This window comes from Rhinatrema bivittatum, chromosome 9, assembly GCF_901001135.1.
Source record: "Rhinatrema bivittatum chromosome 9, aRhiBiv1.1, whole genome shotgun sequence".
Taxonomy (NCBI): Eukaryota; Metazoa; Chordata; class Amphibia; order Gymnophiona; family Rhinatrematidae; genus Rhinatrema; species Rhinatrema bivittatum.
Genome location: NC_042623.1, coordinates 171,360,323 through 171,372,923, shown reverse-complemented (window position 1 = coordinate 171,372,923; position 12,601 = coordinate 171,360,323). Strand labels below are relative to the sequence as shown.

The 12,601-nt window shown below is 47.0% G+C and overlaps 1 protein-coding gene across 1 annotated transcript in view; it reads right to left on the bottom strand.

Moving 5' to 3' along the window:
- Positions 1-625: 625 nt before the first annotated feature.
- The window catches only part of LOC115099495, a 132,505-nt gene continuing 120,529 nt past the window's right edge, over positions 626-12,601 (bottom strand). The window contains exon 4 of the mRNA XM_029617170.1: positions 626-1,653. Coding sequence (XP_029473030.1) covers positions 757-1,653 — 897 coding nt within the window. The 3' untranslated portion in view covers positions 626-756. The remainder of the gene's footprint in view (positions 1,654-12,601) is intronic.

The window sequence follows — 12,601 nt, the reverse complement described above, 5'->3', positions numbered from 1 at the left end:
GAAAATCAGACCGATAGTGTTCATCAGTATAAAATTGCAAATTATTGCTCAGTACACTGGGCAACAAATTTTCACAAAAGTCATGTTACTGAAATGAAATTAGTCAATTCTTATAAATTTCCATGTGCTAAACATGAATGTGACTGTGAAAATGCAAAATTGGCTCTAGTTTTTTTGTAATATGCAATAATATAATTACATCTTGAATTGTATGCCAATAGTAGGAGACCTACAGTTAATACCGTTTGAAAAATGAAGTCATAGACTACGTCTTAGATTTCTTTGCTTGTCTCTTGTACACCTGTTCGGGAGCATCTCTACGGAGTGTCCAGCAGTAGTCAGCCAGCATGAATATTTCAAATGCTCACCCTTTCTGACTGGGCTTCATATAGTACACTGCTGACGTCAGCTTACTCAGCAGCAGCATGGCAGTAGAACTGCATTGCATCAGAAAATGATGTAATAAACTCTGGATGATGTGTGCATGATGGTATTATGCAATATGATGCAATATTACATCATTCTAGGCTTATTTACAGTCCTACAGGATAAACTTACATGACTAAACATAGAAAGTGAACTATATTAAATATCTTCAAAATGAGAGCCAATAAAAACTTTTCATGGTCATATTCGTGTTCAGCACATCAAGATACTACAGAGTAGGACCTTTTTAGGTCAGTAACACTTTCATTGTTGCCCAGTGGTATCAGTATATTTCCAACATCCAATGGTATGTGAAAGCCAAACATGGTGTTAGAAGATTTTTTTTTTAATAGAATCCCTTTTCTTTCCATGTTTCCAAGGATTGTTTCTGGGGTTGAAATATTGTGGTGATATCTTAGCAGCTGTGTGCCTCTGAGGTTCACTTGCTTTCTTTGGAAATTGTCTTTCATACAGAAAGCTACTGTATTGGAGTTCTGGGGTGACCAAACTCTGACACAGCTGTCTTGTTACCTTACCCAGCCCTGGCTTGAGGTTATAGCCAAGGATCCTGGCTTTTCCATACTGCAGTGGTACCAATGACAAATCTTTAATTTGTAATGGATCCACCATGCCCTCTCCTTGGAGACATGTTCTAGCCAGCTCCTCCCGCCTCTTACGCAGTTCTTTCACTTCTTGCTGCATCTTTTCTCTTCCAATAGTTTGATCAATCCTCTCCCAGAAAGTCCTGTTAAAGTAAATGTAGAGCTCCCAGTCCAGTTTGTTCCAGCTCTTGAGCTTCTCTGTGTGGCTTTTTGAAAGTGGCACTCTGGTCTTCTCATTTCTGCTATTGAGGGGGAAGTATACCACATCATCCAAGTTCCAGCACAGAGCCTCCTTCAGCAGAACCATGGACTCGTCAAAGTACTCTGTAATCAGTATCAGGTCAAACATATTCTCGATTGCTTCAATGTTTAGCTGAGCATGCCTGGCTGAGGAATTACCATTGGGGTTAAAACCAAAATCAAAGGTCATGAGATTCCTAGCATAATGACTGTTGGGGTTTGAGGCTTTATAGAATTTTAATGGCTGGTCCAGAAACTCATCCAAAGTCTTGGCTCTGGAGAAGGGTGAAGCTGATTTGTAGTAGGCAAATGATGACTCCACTAAGTGAAATGGATTGCGCAAGATGGAGAAGTAGAATGTGTCACTGGGCATTACCTTCTGGACCTGTGTATAGGAAATAGAAAATATTTTATATAAATCCATCTTTAGTGAAATCCATTCATGACTCTTTTTTTTTTTTGGTTTAATATTCTTAATTTTGTCTACAGGCAGGATTACTTTCAAATAGGTGCTCATACGTCCATAGACGTGTCTATGAATGAGCAAAAATTCCTTTATTTTATACCCTACACATACTATATGTGATATATGCAAGTTATAAAATAGTCATAAATGCACCCTGCAACATGCATACTATTTTACTTGTGTATATGTTGATTTTTAGCATGCAACGTTTGACAATTCACTTTTCAGAAAGGTATAATCAAACTGCCCACAGTGGTGACCCTAGAGTATTTGCACAGCATTGGACTGAGGCAAGTGGGCTTCTCAGGCAGGCCTTGGGCAAGCTAATAATTTGACACCCTTGCCTTTAGCTTCAGCTACAAGGGGGTGGGATTCACCAGTTTTTTTCGCTCTGTTGCTACTGCTGCAGTCATGATATTGAACATCTTTTTCCTCTGTTCTTAGCTCTTATCGCAATATCCAGCACCACTGTAGCTATGGGAAAATGGGGCAACCTCTTTTCATGGGCACTCATTCAGCACATGCACATGCTGGTTGATCCTCCACCATGGCCATGGAGGTGAGGGGTGATAACCCAGGCGGACCGCCCGAGATCTTGTGCAGCAACAGGAATCTGTAGGGATGTGCAGAAGGAAAAGATTTGTTTCATTTTGTTTTTTCACTTCATTGGGACCCCAATTCATTTCATTAGTTTCATAGGGAAAAAACCCCAATTCATTTATTAGTTTCATTTGTTTTCGTTTACCATTAAAGTCAATGGGGGAAGTATTTGCAGCCTATTTTAGGCTGCAGAATTGGGGTTTTCTTAACAATTTGGATGAAACTTCTGAGGCGCAAACATCAGAATGAGAAAAGAGCTCCAAGGTACTTAGACTGTGGCAAAGTGGCACCAAAGTGGCATGAATAGTAGAGATGTGAATCAGAACCGGAATCGGTTTGGATTCCGGTTCCGATTCACATGTGGGTTTTTTTCCATCGGGCCTGATCGCGTTTTGTTTATCGGCTGCGCCCCAGCCAATAAACAAAAAAACCACCCCGACCCTTTAAAAGTAACCCCGTAGCTTCCCCCACCCTCCCGACCCTGGGGGTCCAGTGGGGGTCCCGGGAGTGATCTCCTGTGATCTCCCGCTCCCGGGCCTTCGGCTGCCACTAATCAAAATGGCGCCGATGGCCCTTTGCCCTTACCATGTGACAGGGTATCTGTGCCATTGGCCGGATCCTGTCACATGGTAGGAGCACTGGATGGCCGGCGCCATCTTGTGCTCCTACCATGTGACAGGGGCTGACCAATGGAACTGGTAGCCCCTGTGACATAGTAAGGGCAAAGGCTATCGGCGCCATTTTGATTACTGGCAGCCAACGGTCCGAGTGCAGGAGGTCGCTCCCGGACCCCCGCTGGACTTTTGGCAAGTCTTGTGGGGTCAGGAGGGTCCCCCAAGATTTGCCAAAAGCCCCTGGTGGTCCAGCGGGGGTCCGGGAGCGATCTCCTGCACTCAGGCCATCGGCTGCTAGTAATCAAAATGGCGCCGATAGCCTTTGCCCTTACTATGTCACAGGGGCTACCGGTGCCATTGGTCAGCCCCTGTCACATGGTAGGAGCACAAGATGGCGCCAGCCATCCTGTGCTCCTACCATGTGACAGGATCCGGCCAATGGCATGGATACCCTGTCACATGGTAAGGGCAAAGGGCCATCGGCGCCATTTTGATTAGTGGCAGCCGACGGGCCGTCCTCCGGCTCCCGGGCCGGAGCGGGAGATCGTGGGAGATCACTCATGGGACCCCCACTGGACCACCAGGTACCTGTAAAAAGGTTTTGGGGGGGTCGGGAGGGTGGGGGAAGCTAAGGGGTTACTTTTAAAGGGTCGGGGTGGGTTTAGGGGTTATTTTTGTGTGCCGTTTTTCCCGTCCTCCCCCAAAATGATAAGGGAACCCCCACGATCAATATTGTGGGGTTTTCCTATCGTTTTGAGGGAGCCCCCGATTTCTGACGATTTTGAAAATATCGACGATATTTTCAATCGTCCGAAGCCCGATTCACATCCCTAATGAATAGCCTAAGGCACTGTAATAGGGCAAAGGGGTACCAGGAGTGGCAAGAGTGCTTTAACAGAGGTGCAAAGCAGCAGTGAGAGTGTCAAAAACACACCACAGATTCAAAATAGAGCACCAATAACAGTTGCATGACCCCTCAAAGGCAGCACGAGCGGCAAAGTGGCAAGACAAGTGGCAACAACATCCTACAGCACAATGAAGGGGGGGACATAGCAAGCAGAAAGGGTGTCAGAAAAAACCACAAGGCGCCAATAAAGGGACAAGCAACAAAGAAAGACTAGCATCAACACACTGAGGAACCATGATAGTGGCAAGAACACCACAAGGAGTAGAGTTGTCTGGTGTATGGCAGCATGGCAGAATGGCAGAAAGTTGATAGGGGCAAGACAGGCTGGCAGAGCTGAGGTAGTCATGTCATTGTGTGTTGCGACCGTCGGTCTTCGACGGCTTCGCCCCGCCTACATCTCACTTCTTGCAGCTCCTCCCGCTTGCCTCGCACTGCTGGCCTCCGTGGCATTTGTTTGCCGTCCTCTCTGGAGTCCCTGGACTGGCTTTGCTGCTGCCTCACGCCATGCTCCTCCAGGTACCATTAGGGCGTACGCGTGCACACCGCCCTCAGCTTTACTTCTGTGTTGGTGCAAACCTCGGAGGCGTCCCCCTGAGATGACGTCATGCTGCCCGGATATTTAAGCTCTCTACTTTTGCTAGCTCATCGAGTTAGCAACGGACTCCTTATGGATGGGATTCGCTCTCCGTACTGAAGCTACTCTGCCACTCCAGCACTTCTGGACTCTAACACCCTTCGGGGTTATCTTGGAGTACCCACTCCTCGAGGACTCCTTCTTTCTATTTCAGGTGCCATCAGGAAACTGGTACTCGCTCCTCGAGGGTCTATGTTCCCTGACTTGCTGCCTGCAACTTTCAACATGCTACTTGGAAGACCTCACCAACAGATTCCATCTGTGAGTACATGCCATCTATTCCACTATACTGTTTCACTGGAACCAGGTACTCGCTCCTCGAGGGCCTGCTCTCCCTGCCTCGGAGCTTTCCCTAATTCAATCTGGGACCCTGACTGGTTATCTCCAAGTACTCATAATTCTTAGTCTCTTTCCACTACAGCACAGACTACTGAGAAGTTGCTGTTCCAGCAACTGTGGGAGACCAGCCCAGCCGGGCTCATCATCTACTCACTACTGCCACCTCTGGTGGTTACCATACTGTTTAATAAAAGATTCAATCTGTGTTTGTGCGCCCAGAGTCTAGCCTGACCCTGCCCCCCGTGGGTGTGGTCAGCTGCCACAGTGTCCAAGGATCCACCCAAACATCAATAACCATAACACTGTGGTGTTGATAGAGGCAAGACAGGCTGACAGAGCTGAGGTAGTCTAATCCCTGTAGTTTTGATAGGAGCAGGCAAGACAGGCTGGCAGAGTGGAGGTAGGTCCCTATGGTTTTGATAGGGGCAAGACAGGCTGGCAGAGCGGAGGAAATCAGGTTGCTGTGGTGTTGATAGGGGCAAGACAGGCTGCCAGAGCTGAGGTAGTCTAGTCCCTGTGGTTTTGATAGGGGAAAGACAGGCTGGCAGAGCGGAGGTAGTCTGGTCCCTGTGGTTTTCATAGGGGCAAGACAGGCTGGCAAAGCGGAAGTAGTATAGTCCCTTTGTTTTTGATAGGTGCAAGACAGGCTGGCAGAGGTGAGGTAGTCTGGTCGCTGTGGTGTTGATAGGGGCAAGACAGGCTGGCAGAGCTGGTGTAGTCTGGTCCCTGTTTTTTTGATAGGGGCAAGACAGGCTGGCAGAGCTGAGGTAGTCAGGTCACCATGGTGTTGATAGAAGCAAGACAGTTTGGCAGAGTGGAGGTAGTCTGGTCCCTGTGGTTTTGATAGGGGAAAGACAGGCTGGTAGAGCGGAGGTTGTCAGGTTGCTGTGGTTTTGATAGGTGCAAGACAGGCTGGCACGGCTGGACAGTGGACAGACAGGCACAGCAGTTGAGGTCAGGCCCTTGTAGTGACTTAAGGGCTGGACAGACAGGCACAGCGATTGAGGTCAGGCCCTTGTAGTGATGTAAGGGCTGGATAGTGGACAGACAGGCACAGTGTTTGGGGTCAGGCCCTTGTAGTGACTTAAGGGCTGGACAGACAGGCACAGTGGTTGAGGTCAGGCCCTTGTAGTGACTTAAGGGCTGGACGGACAGGCATAGTGGTTGAGGTCAGGCCCTTGTAGTGACAAGGGCTGGATGGACAGCCACAGTGGTTGAGGTCAGGCCTTTGTAGTGACTTAAGGGCTGGACAGACAGGCACAGCGTTTGAGAGCAAGCTCTTGTAGTGACTTAAGGGCTGGATGAGCAGGCACAGCAGTTGAGGTCAGGCCCTTGTAGTGATGTAAGGGCTGGACAGTGGACCCACAGGCACAGCATTTGGGGTCAGGCCCTTGTAGTGACTTAATGGCTGGACAAACAGGCACAGCAGTTGAGGTCAGGCCTTTGTAGTGACTTAAGGGCTAGACAGACAGGCACAGTGGTTGAGATCAAGCCCTTGTAGTGACTTAAGAGCTGGATGGGCAGGAACAGCGTTTAGGGTCAGGCCCTTGTAGTGAATTAATGGCTGGACAGACAGGCATAGTGGTTGAGGTCAGGCCCTTGTAGTAATGAAAGGACTGGAAAGTGGACAGACAGGCACAGTGTTTCAGGTCAGCTACATGTGCTGATATTATCTGGAGCATATGAGGCAGCTGGAGCAGCTACAAGGCTTTAAATTGCTTTTATTCATCTTGCCATTCACAGGGAAAATTTGGAAACCCAAGCAAAGGCATGTTTATTTTCAAAAATACTAGCATTTCCATCAACTCTGGTGCCAGCCTTGAGTGATGAGGGCTCATGATATCCCCTGTCATTGAAAATACACATTCACTGGGCACACTGGTTGGTGGAAATGATAGATATCACTGAGCCACTTTGGCTAGGTGTGGCCAGATAGTGGACTTGTTTGCCCAATGTGCCAGTAGATGTGTCTCCATGTCCTCTGTGGGCTCTGTGAGATATGGTGTCACTGACATTTGTGATGGTGTCGTCTTTGTTTGGGTAGGCTGAGATTCCTTCTTGCCAGCTGCTTTTGCTATAACCTGTGCCAGAAGATATGATTTTTTAGGGGCAACATGGCTTTGGCCATGAAGTGGAGGAGGAAGTACTAGCTGTCGCTGACAGAGTGCTGCTCCTCATTTGGCTTGCACTACTCTTTGAAGTGCCCGCTGTTTCCTCTTCTGCTTCATGCCTAATCTGTCTCTACCTATGGCGCTCCTGTTCACACACCTTTCCTAACATCATATTCTTCACAAATGTGAGACAATCGGACTGAAGGGCGAGTTTCCCTTTCACAAGGGGATCACAGACTGTGGCGAGCATGTATCTGTCATCTTTTGTTAAAGGTCCTAATCTCTCTTGCACATGCTTCTGCAAAAAGTCCAGACAACACAGCACCTCTGCTGTCATTCTCTCTTCCTGTTTAAAGCCCTCCAAATTTTCCTCCAGAATATTAACTATAGGGATGATGTCAGCCAAGGTGGCACTTCTGGAACTCAGCTCCTCTGTGGCATCCTTGAAAGGCTGCAGGAATTTTACCAGCTGACTCATGACTAACCATTCATAATGCCCTAGGGGACTCTGCACACTTATGTCCATTTCCACAGAAAGTTCATGAAGGGGTGTCTGCTGCTCCTCTAACTTCTGCAGCATCATATAGGTGGAATTCCACTGGGTGCCGAAGTCTTGAATGAGACTCTTGTGAGGCATCCCCAAATCAGTCTGCTTTTGTCGGAGAACCTGCCCTGCCTTCACACTTCTGTGAAGAACCCTGCTATGTTCCTGCACTTGTGTATTAACGTATACAGGTATTAATTCTGTTGGTGCTTGGACTCCAACCTCAGAGCTGACTTCACTACCAGGTGCAGAGTGTGTACAAAACATTGGATGTCAGATATTGCTTTTACCATGTTTGCACCATTGTCTGTGACAAAGAACCCTGCCTGAAGATTCCTGTCTCTCTGGTATAGCTGCCAGCCCGCCAGCATCTGTCTGATGCATGCTAGAATATTGGCTGAGGTATGGGCCTCATCTATCAGGTGGGTGTGCAGTAAAGCCTACCTCCACCCTAATACTTGTTCACTAATAGAGCTGCTGTCTGCCCCTGCCTCAGCCAGGTCCCACCAGTGTGCTATCAGGGAGATGTAAGAGTGTAAAGAATTCATGGCGGTCCAAATATTGCAGGTGAAATGCACCCTCCCCTCTGCCTTATCTAGCAGTGTTTTGCTGCGTCTGCGATACTCGTTGTACAGGCTGGGGATGACCTTTCTGTTAAATGTGGTTCTGGAGGGGACTTTATAATTTGGAGCTAAGAATTGCAGCAAACGCTTGAAACCCACATTCTCCACTACCTGCAAGGGCTGGTCATCAAGGGCAATCAATTCCATGATGCTCCTGGTTACAACTTTTGTGGCTGCCTGCCTCCTTCCCCAGGATAGCATTACTGAACACCACCCCATTTTTTCCATGGTGGGTTGTTGCTTCTGATGCATAGCAGGGGGATGCTGGCCTGACACCTGACTGCTAGAAGGGGCTGAGGGCGTGGGGTGTCTCTGCTCCTTTTCAAACACTTTACACTGCCTGGAAAAAGGGGTCCCCTGACTGGTATTGCCACTATCCCCAGATGTCAGTACTGTTGGGTGTTGCTTCTGCATATGATGCATCATGCCAAAATTAGTTGGATGTCCCACTTGCTTGCCTCTGCTAATATCCCTGGCACAGTAACTACTACATTGAGGAAAACACGGGTCCTCCCTCAGTTTAAAGTGGCTCTAGATCACAGATTTCTTTTGTGATCCCTTCTCTATAGCTTTCGGGGTGGATGCTGGCACTGGAGTTAAAGTAGTGGGTGCTCCCTGAGAAGCAATGTCAGGGGCATCAGTCACACTCTGTGCCTGCGCTGACTGCTCTTCCTCCTCATCATCATTTTCATCTCTCCCCTGCTGCACTGAAGTGGAGGCTAAGACAGGACTAACTAATCCTCCTAAACCTTCTTCAGCTATTAAGTCTTCCATTTCTGATGAAGGGAATCCCATACAAGATGATTCTTCATCAGAATCAGAAGCAAACAGTGACTATGCTACATCGTCAGCCCTAACTACAGTCTGCTGTCACACTGCTGCTTTTGGGTCTCACTCGTTTGTCTTGGATGGCTCAGCCTCCCCTTCCCTCACCTCCAAAACAACAGGGTCAGAAACAGGTGGTGGCAGTGCATCATCTTTAAATTTAAGTTTTTTCTGGATGGAACTGCCTGCCCCTCCAGAGATTTTAGATTGAAACAGCTCCCTTTTTATCTTTAATGGTTGACTGCCTTTTGAAGTGCCTCCTCTGCCAGTGCCAATCACTCGGCCATGTCTACCTTTCCCTGACATCATGGATTTAATGTCACTGCCTACTAGGGATTTCAATTAAAATGATTATTTCTTTATTGGTGATTGAACTCCTCTGTACCAATATATGTGAGTGGGAAAAACTACACACACACACACACACACAGACACACAGTACAGTGCCTTGCTGCACACTACAATTGAGACTGCTCTATGTGCACAAAAAAAATTAAAACTCCAGATACCTACTGGGGATTCGGATTAAAAGAACACCACTGTACCAATATATGTGAGTGTGGAAAACTACACACACACAACTGAGACTGCTCTGTGTGCACAAAAAGTAAAACTCCAGATAAAAAACTGGAAGCCTCAGAAAGCCCAATTCCTACAGTGATGCTGTTTATTGTTTGAAAATACCAACTGCCAGACAGCTACTGGAACTCTCACACTATCTGCTCTGTATGCACAAAAACTGAAACTCCAGATAAAACACTGGAAGTCTCAGAAAGCCCAATTCCTACAGTGATGCTGCTTGTTTGAAAAAAACAACTACCAGACAGCCACTGCAACTATTACACTATCTCCCACCCACACCACCCACACCCTGCCTGTAACCTACCCCAGGGGGGTAAGATCAACAGCAAAATGCCACTGCTGGCAGCTTGTCTCAATGGGAGAGTCAGAGAGAATCTGAGTTCAATAAAATAAAAGTGAAGTAAAAAAAAGCCTGGCAGGCACAGCAGCAAAAAAGAACAAATATCTTTTTCAGCAATAGAAAATTAATTGTAGCAAAGTAGCAATAGCAATTGAATAAAGATTTGAGATACTCTGAGAGAGTTCAAACAGCAACAACCTTCTCAGGTAGAACCCAAGAAGAAACTGCACTGTGGTATGCTTGCTTAAGGTAGAAATATAGCAGGAACAGCATCACGGAGCACTGAGAGCAGCGATTGGCTGAATTAGAAAAATGTTTTGCTCTGATACGTTGGCATTCTGGTCTCCTTGCCAACCTGTCTGACCCACTCTATAACAGGGCTGTGAGGTCATTATGACTCACAGGAAAGGGTTGGTTGTTGCTATGGATACTCCCACATGACCTTCTCCTATTTCAAAAGGCTGCTAAGAAAGCACTGTGAACCAAATGAATGAAACTAATATGATCTGTTTCATTTGTGGGGACTCGTGATTCATTTCACGGCCCCACAAATCAAACGAATAGGGACCTATTCATTGCGGATTCCACATTCGTTGAAAATGAATGCACATCCCTAGGGATCTGGTTTATTCCAGTGAGGTGGTAAGATTTTAATGCCCCTTATAAGTAGGCACCTTAGGGTGGTTGCCTGGCTGACCTGACCCTTATTCCAGCCCTTGGTTTGCATCAAAAAGTGAAGCAAAATTCAGCACATAGTTTTGGTTTCATTATTGCCTGGAAAAAAGGGTCAGTAGAAATATGTGCCAGTTTTATTGTGTATTATTTATACTTTCAAGTAGATTTGAAAATATTGCACACTATTTTCTCTCCTGACCTAAACATGCCATTGGGAATACCTCCACACAATATGCATAATTTTACCTCCATTGAGGGCAGGCATTTTTTAAAGTCCATATCAGTGAGCATAACACTGTTTTATCCACAAAAGTAGCTTTGATGATTGTTCTCTTAAAAGTAATATTCAAAGCCCTTTCTGCAGGTAAAAATACATTTTACCTAAGGAAATGGAGATTTTGAATCCTGCCTAACATGTAAGTGGGAAAAGAGGCAAGTTGTTCAACAAGGATTCTGGAGGTATTATTGGGGGTGAAAAAGACATCAAGAAAGGAAATATACTGCTAGGTTTGATTATTCAAGCTTATCTGTTGTTTCCAATGAAAAATATGTGCATAGAAAGCAGACACTTTTTCTGCGTGTAATTTTTCAAAGGGCAATAAAGCAAAACCCTTTAATTTTGCTTTGATTAAGAACATAAGAACATAAGGCTTGCCATACTAGGTTAGACCAAGGGTCCATAAAGCCCAGTATCCTGTGTCCAACAATGGCCAATAGGGATGTGAATCGTGTCCTCGATTGTCTTAACGATCGATTTCGGCTGGGAGGGGGAGGGAATCGTATTGTTGCCGTTTGGGGGGGTAAAATATCGTGAAAAATCATGAAAAATCGTTAAAAAATCGAAAAATCGAAAAATCGAAAAACCGGCACATTAAAACCCCCTAAAACCCACCCCCGACCCTTTAAATTAAATCCCCCACCCTCCCGAACCCCCCCCCCAAATAACTTAAATAACCTGCGGGTCCAGCGGCGGTCCGGAACGGCAGTGGTCCGGAACGGGCTCCTGCTCCTGCATCTTGTCGTCTTCGGCCGGCGCCATTTTCCAAAATGGTGCCGAAAAATGGCGGCGGCCATAGACGAAAAAGATTGGACGGCAGGAGGTCCTTCCGGACCCCCGCTGGACTTTTGGCAAGTCTCGTGGGGGTCAGGAGGCCCCCCACAAGCTGGCCAAAAGTTCCTGGAGGTCCAGCGGGGGTCAGGGAGCGATTTCCCGCCGCGAATCGTTTTCGTACGGAAAATGGCGCCGGCCATACGCGTATGGCCGGCGCCATTTTCCGTACGAGGCGCCGGAACCCTCGCTGAACGACCTCCTGCAGTCGATCTCCTGCCGGCGCCATTTTCCGTACGAAAACGATTCGCGGCGGGAAATCGCTCCCTGACCCCCGCTGGACCTCCAGGAACTTTTGGCCAGCTTGTGGGGGGCCTCCTGACCCCCACGAGACTTGCCAAAAGTCCAGCGGGGGTCCGGAAGGACCTCCTGCCGTCCAATCTTTTTCGTCTATGGCCGCCGCCATTTTTCGGCGCCATTTTGGAAAATGGCGCCGGCCGAAGACGACAAGATGCAGGAGCAGGAGCCCGTTCCGGACCGCTGCCGTTCCGGACCGCCGCTGGACCCGCAGGTTATTTAAGTTATTTGGGGGGGGTTCGGGAGGGTGGGGGATTTAATTTAAAGGGTCGGGGGTGGGTTTTAGGGGGTTTTAGTGTGCCGGCTCACGATTCTAACGATTTATAACGATAAATCGTTAGAATCTGTATTGTATTGTGTTCCATAACGGTTTAAGACGATATTAAAATTATCGGACGATAATTTTAATCGTCCTAAAACGATTCACATCCCTAATGGCCAATTCAAGTCACATGTACCTGGAAGGATCCCTAGGGGTAGACAAATTCCAAGCTGCCCATCCCAAGATTAAGCAGTGGATTTCCTTAACTCTTCCTCAAAAATTGTCCAAACCTTTTTTAAATGCAGCTATACTAATAGCTTTCACAACATCCTTTGGCAACGAATTCCAGAGCGTAATTATTCATTGAGCAAAAACATATTTTCTCTTATTAGTTTTAAATGTACTA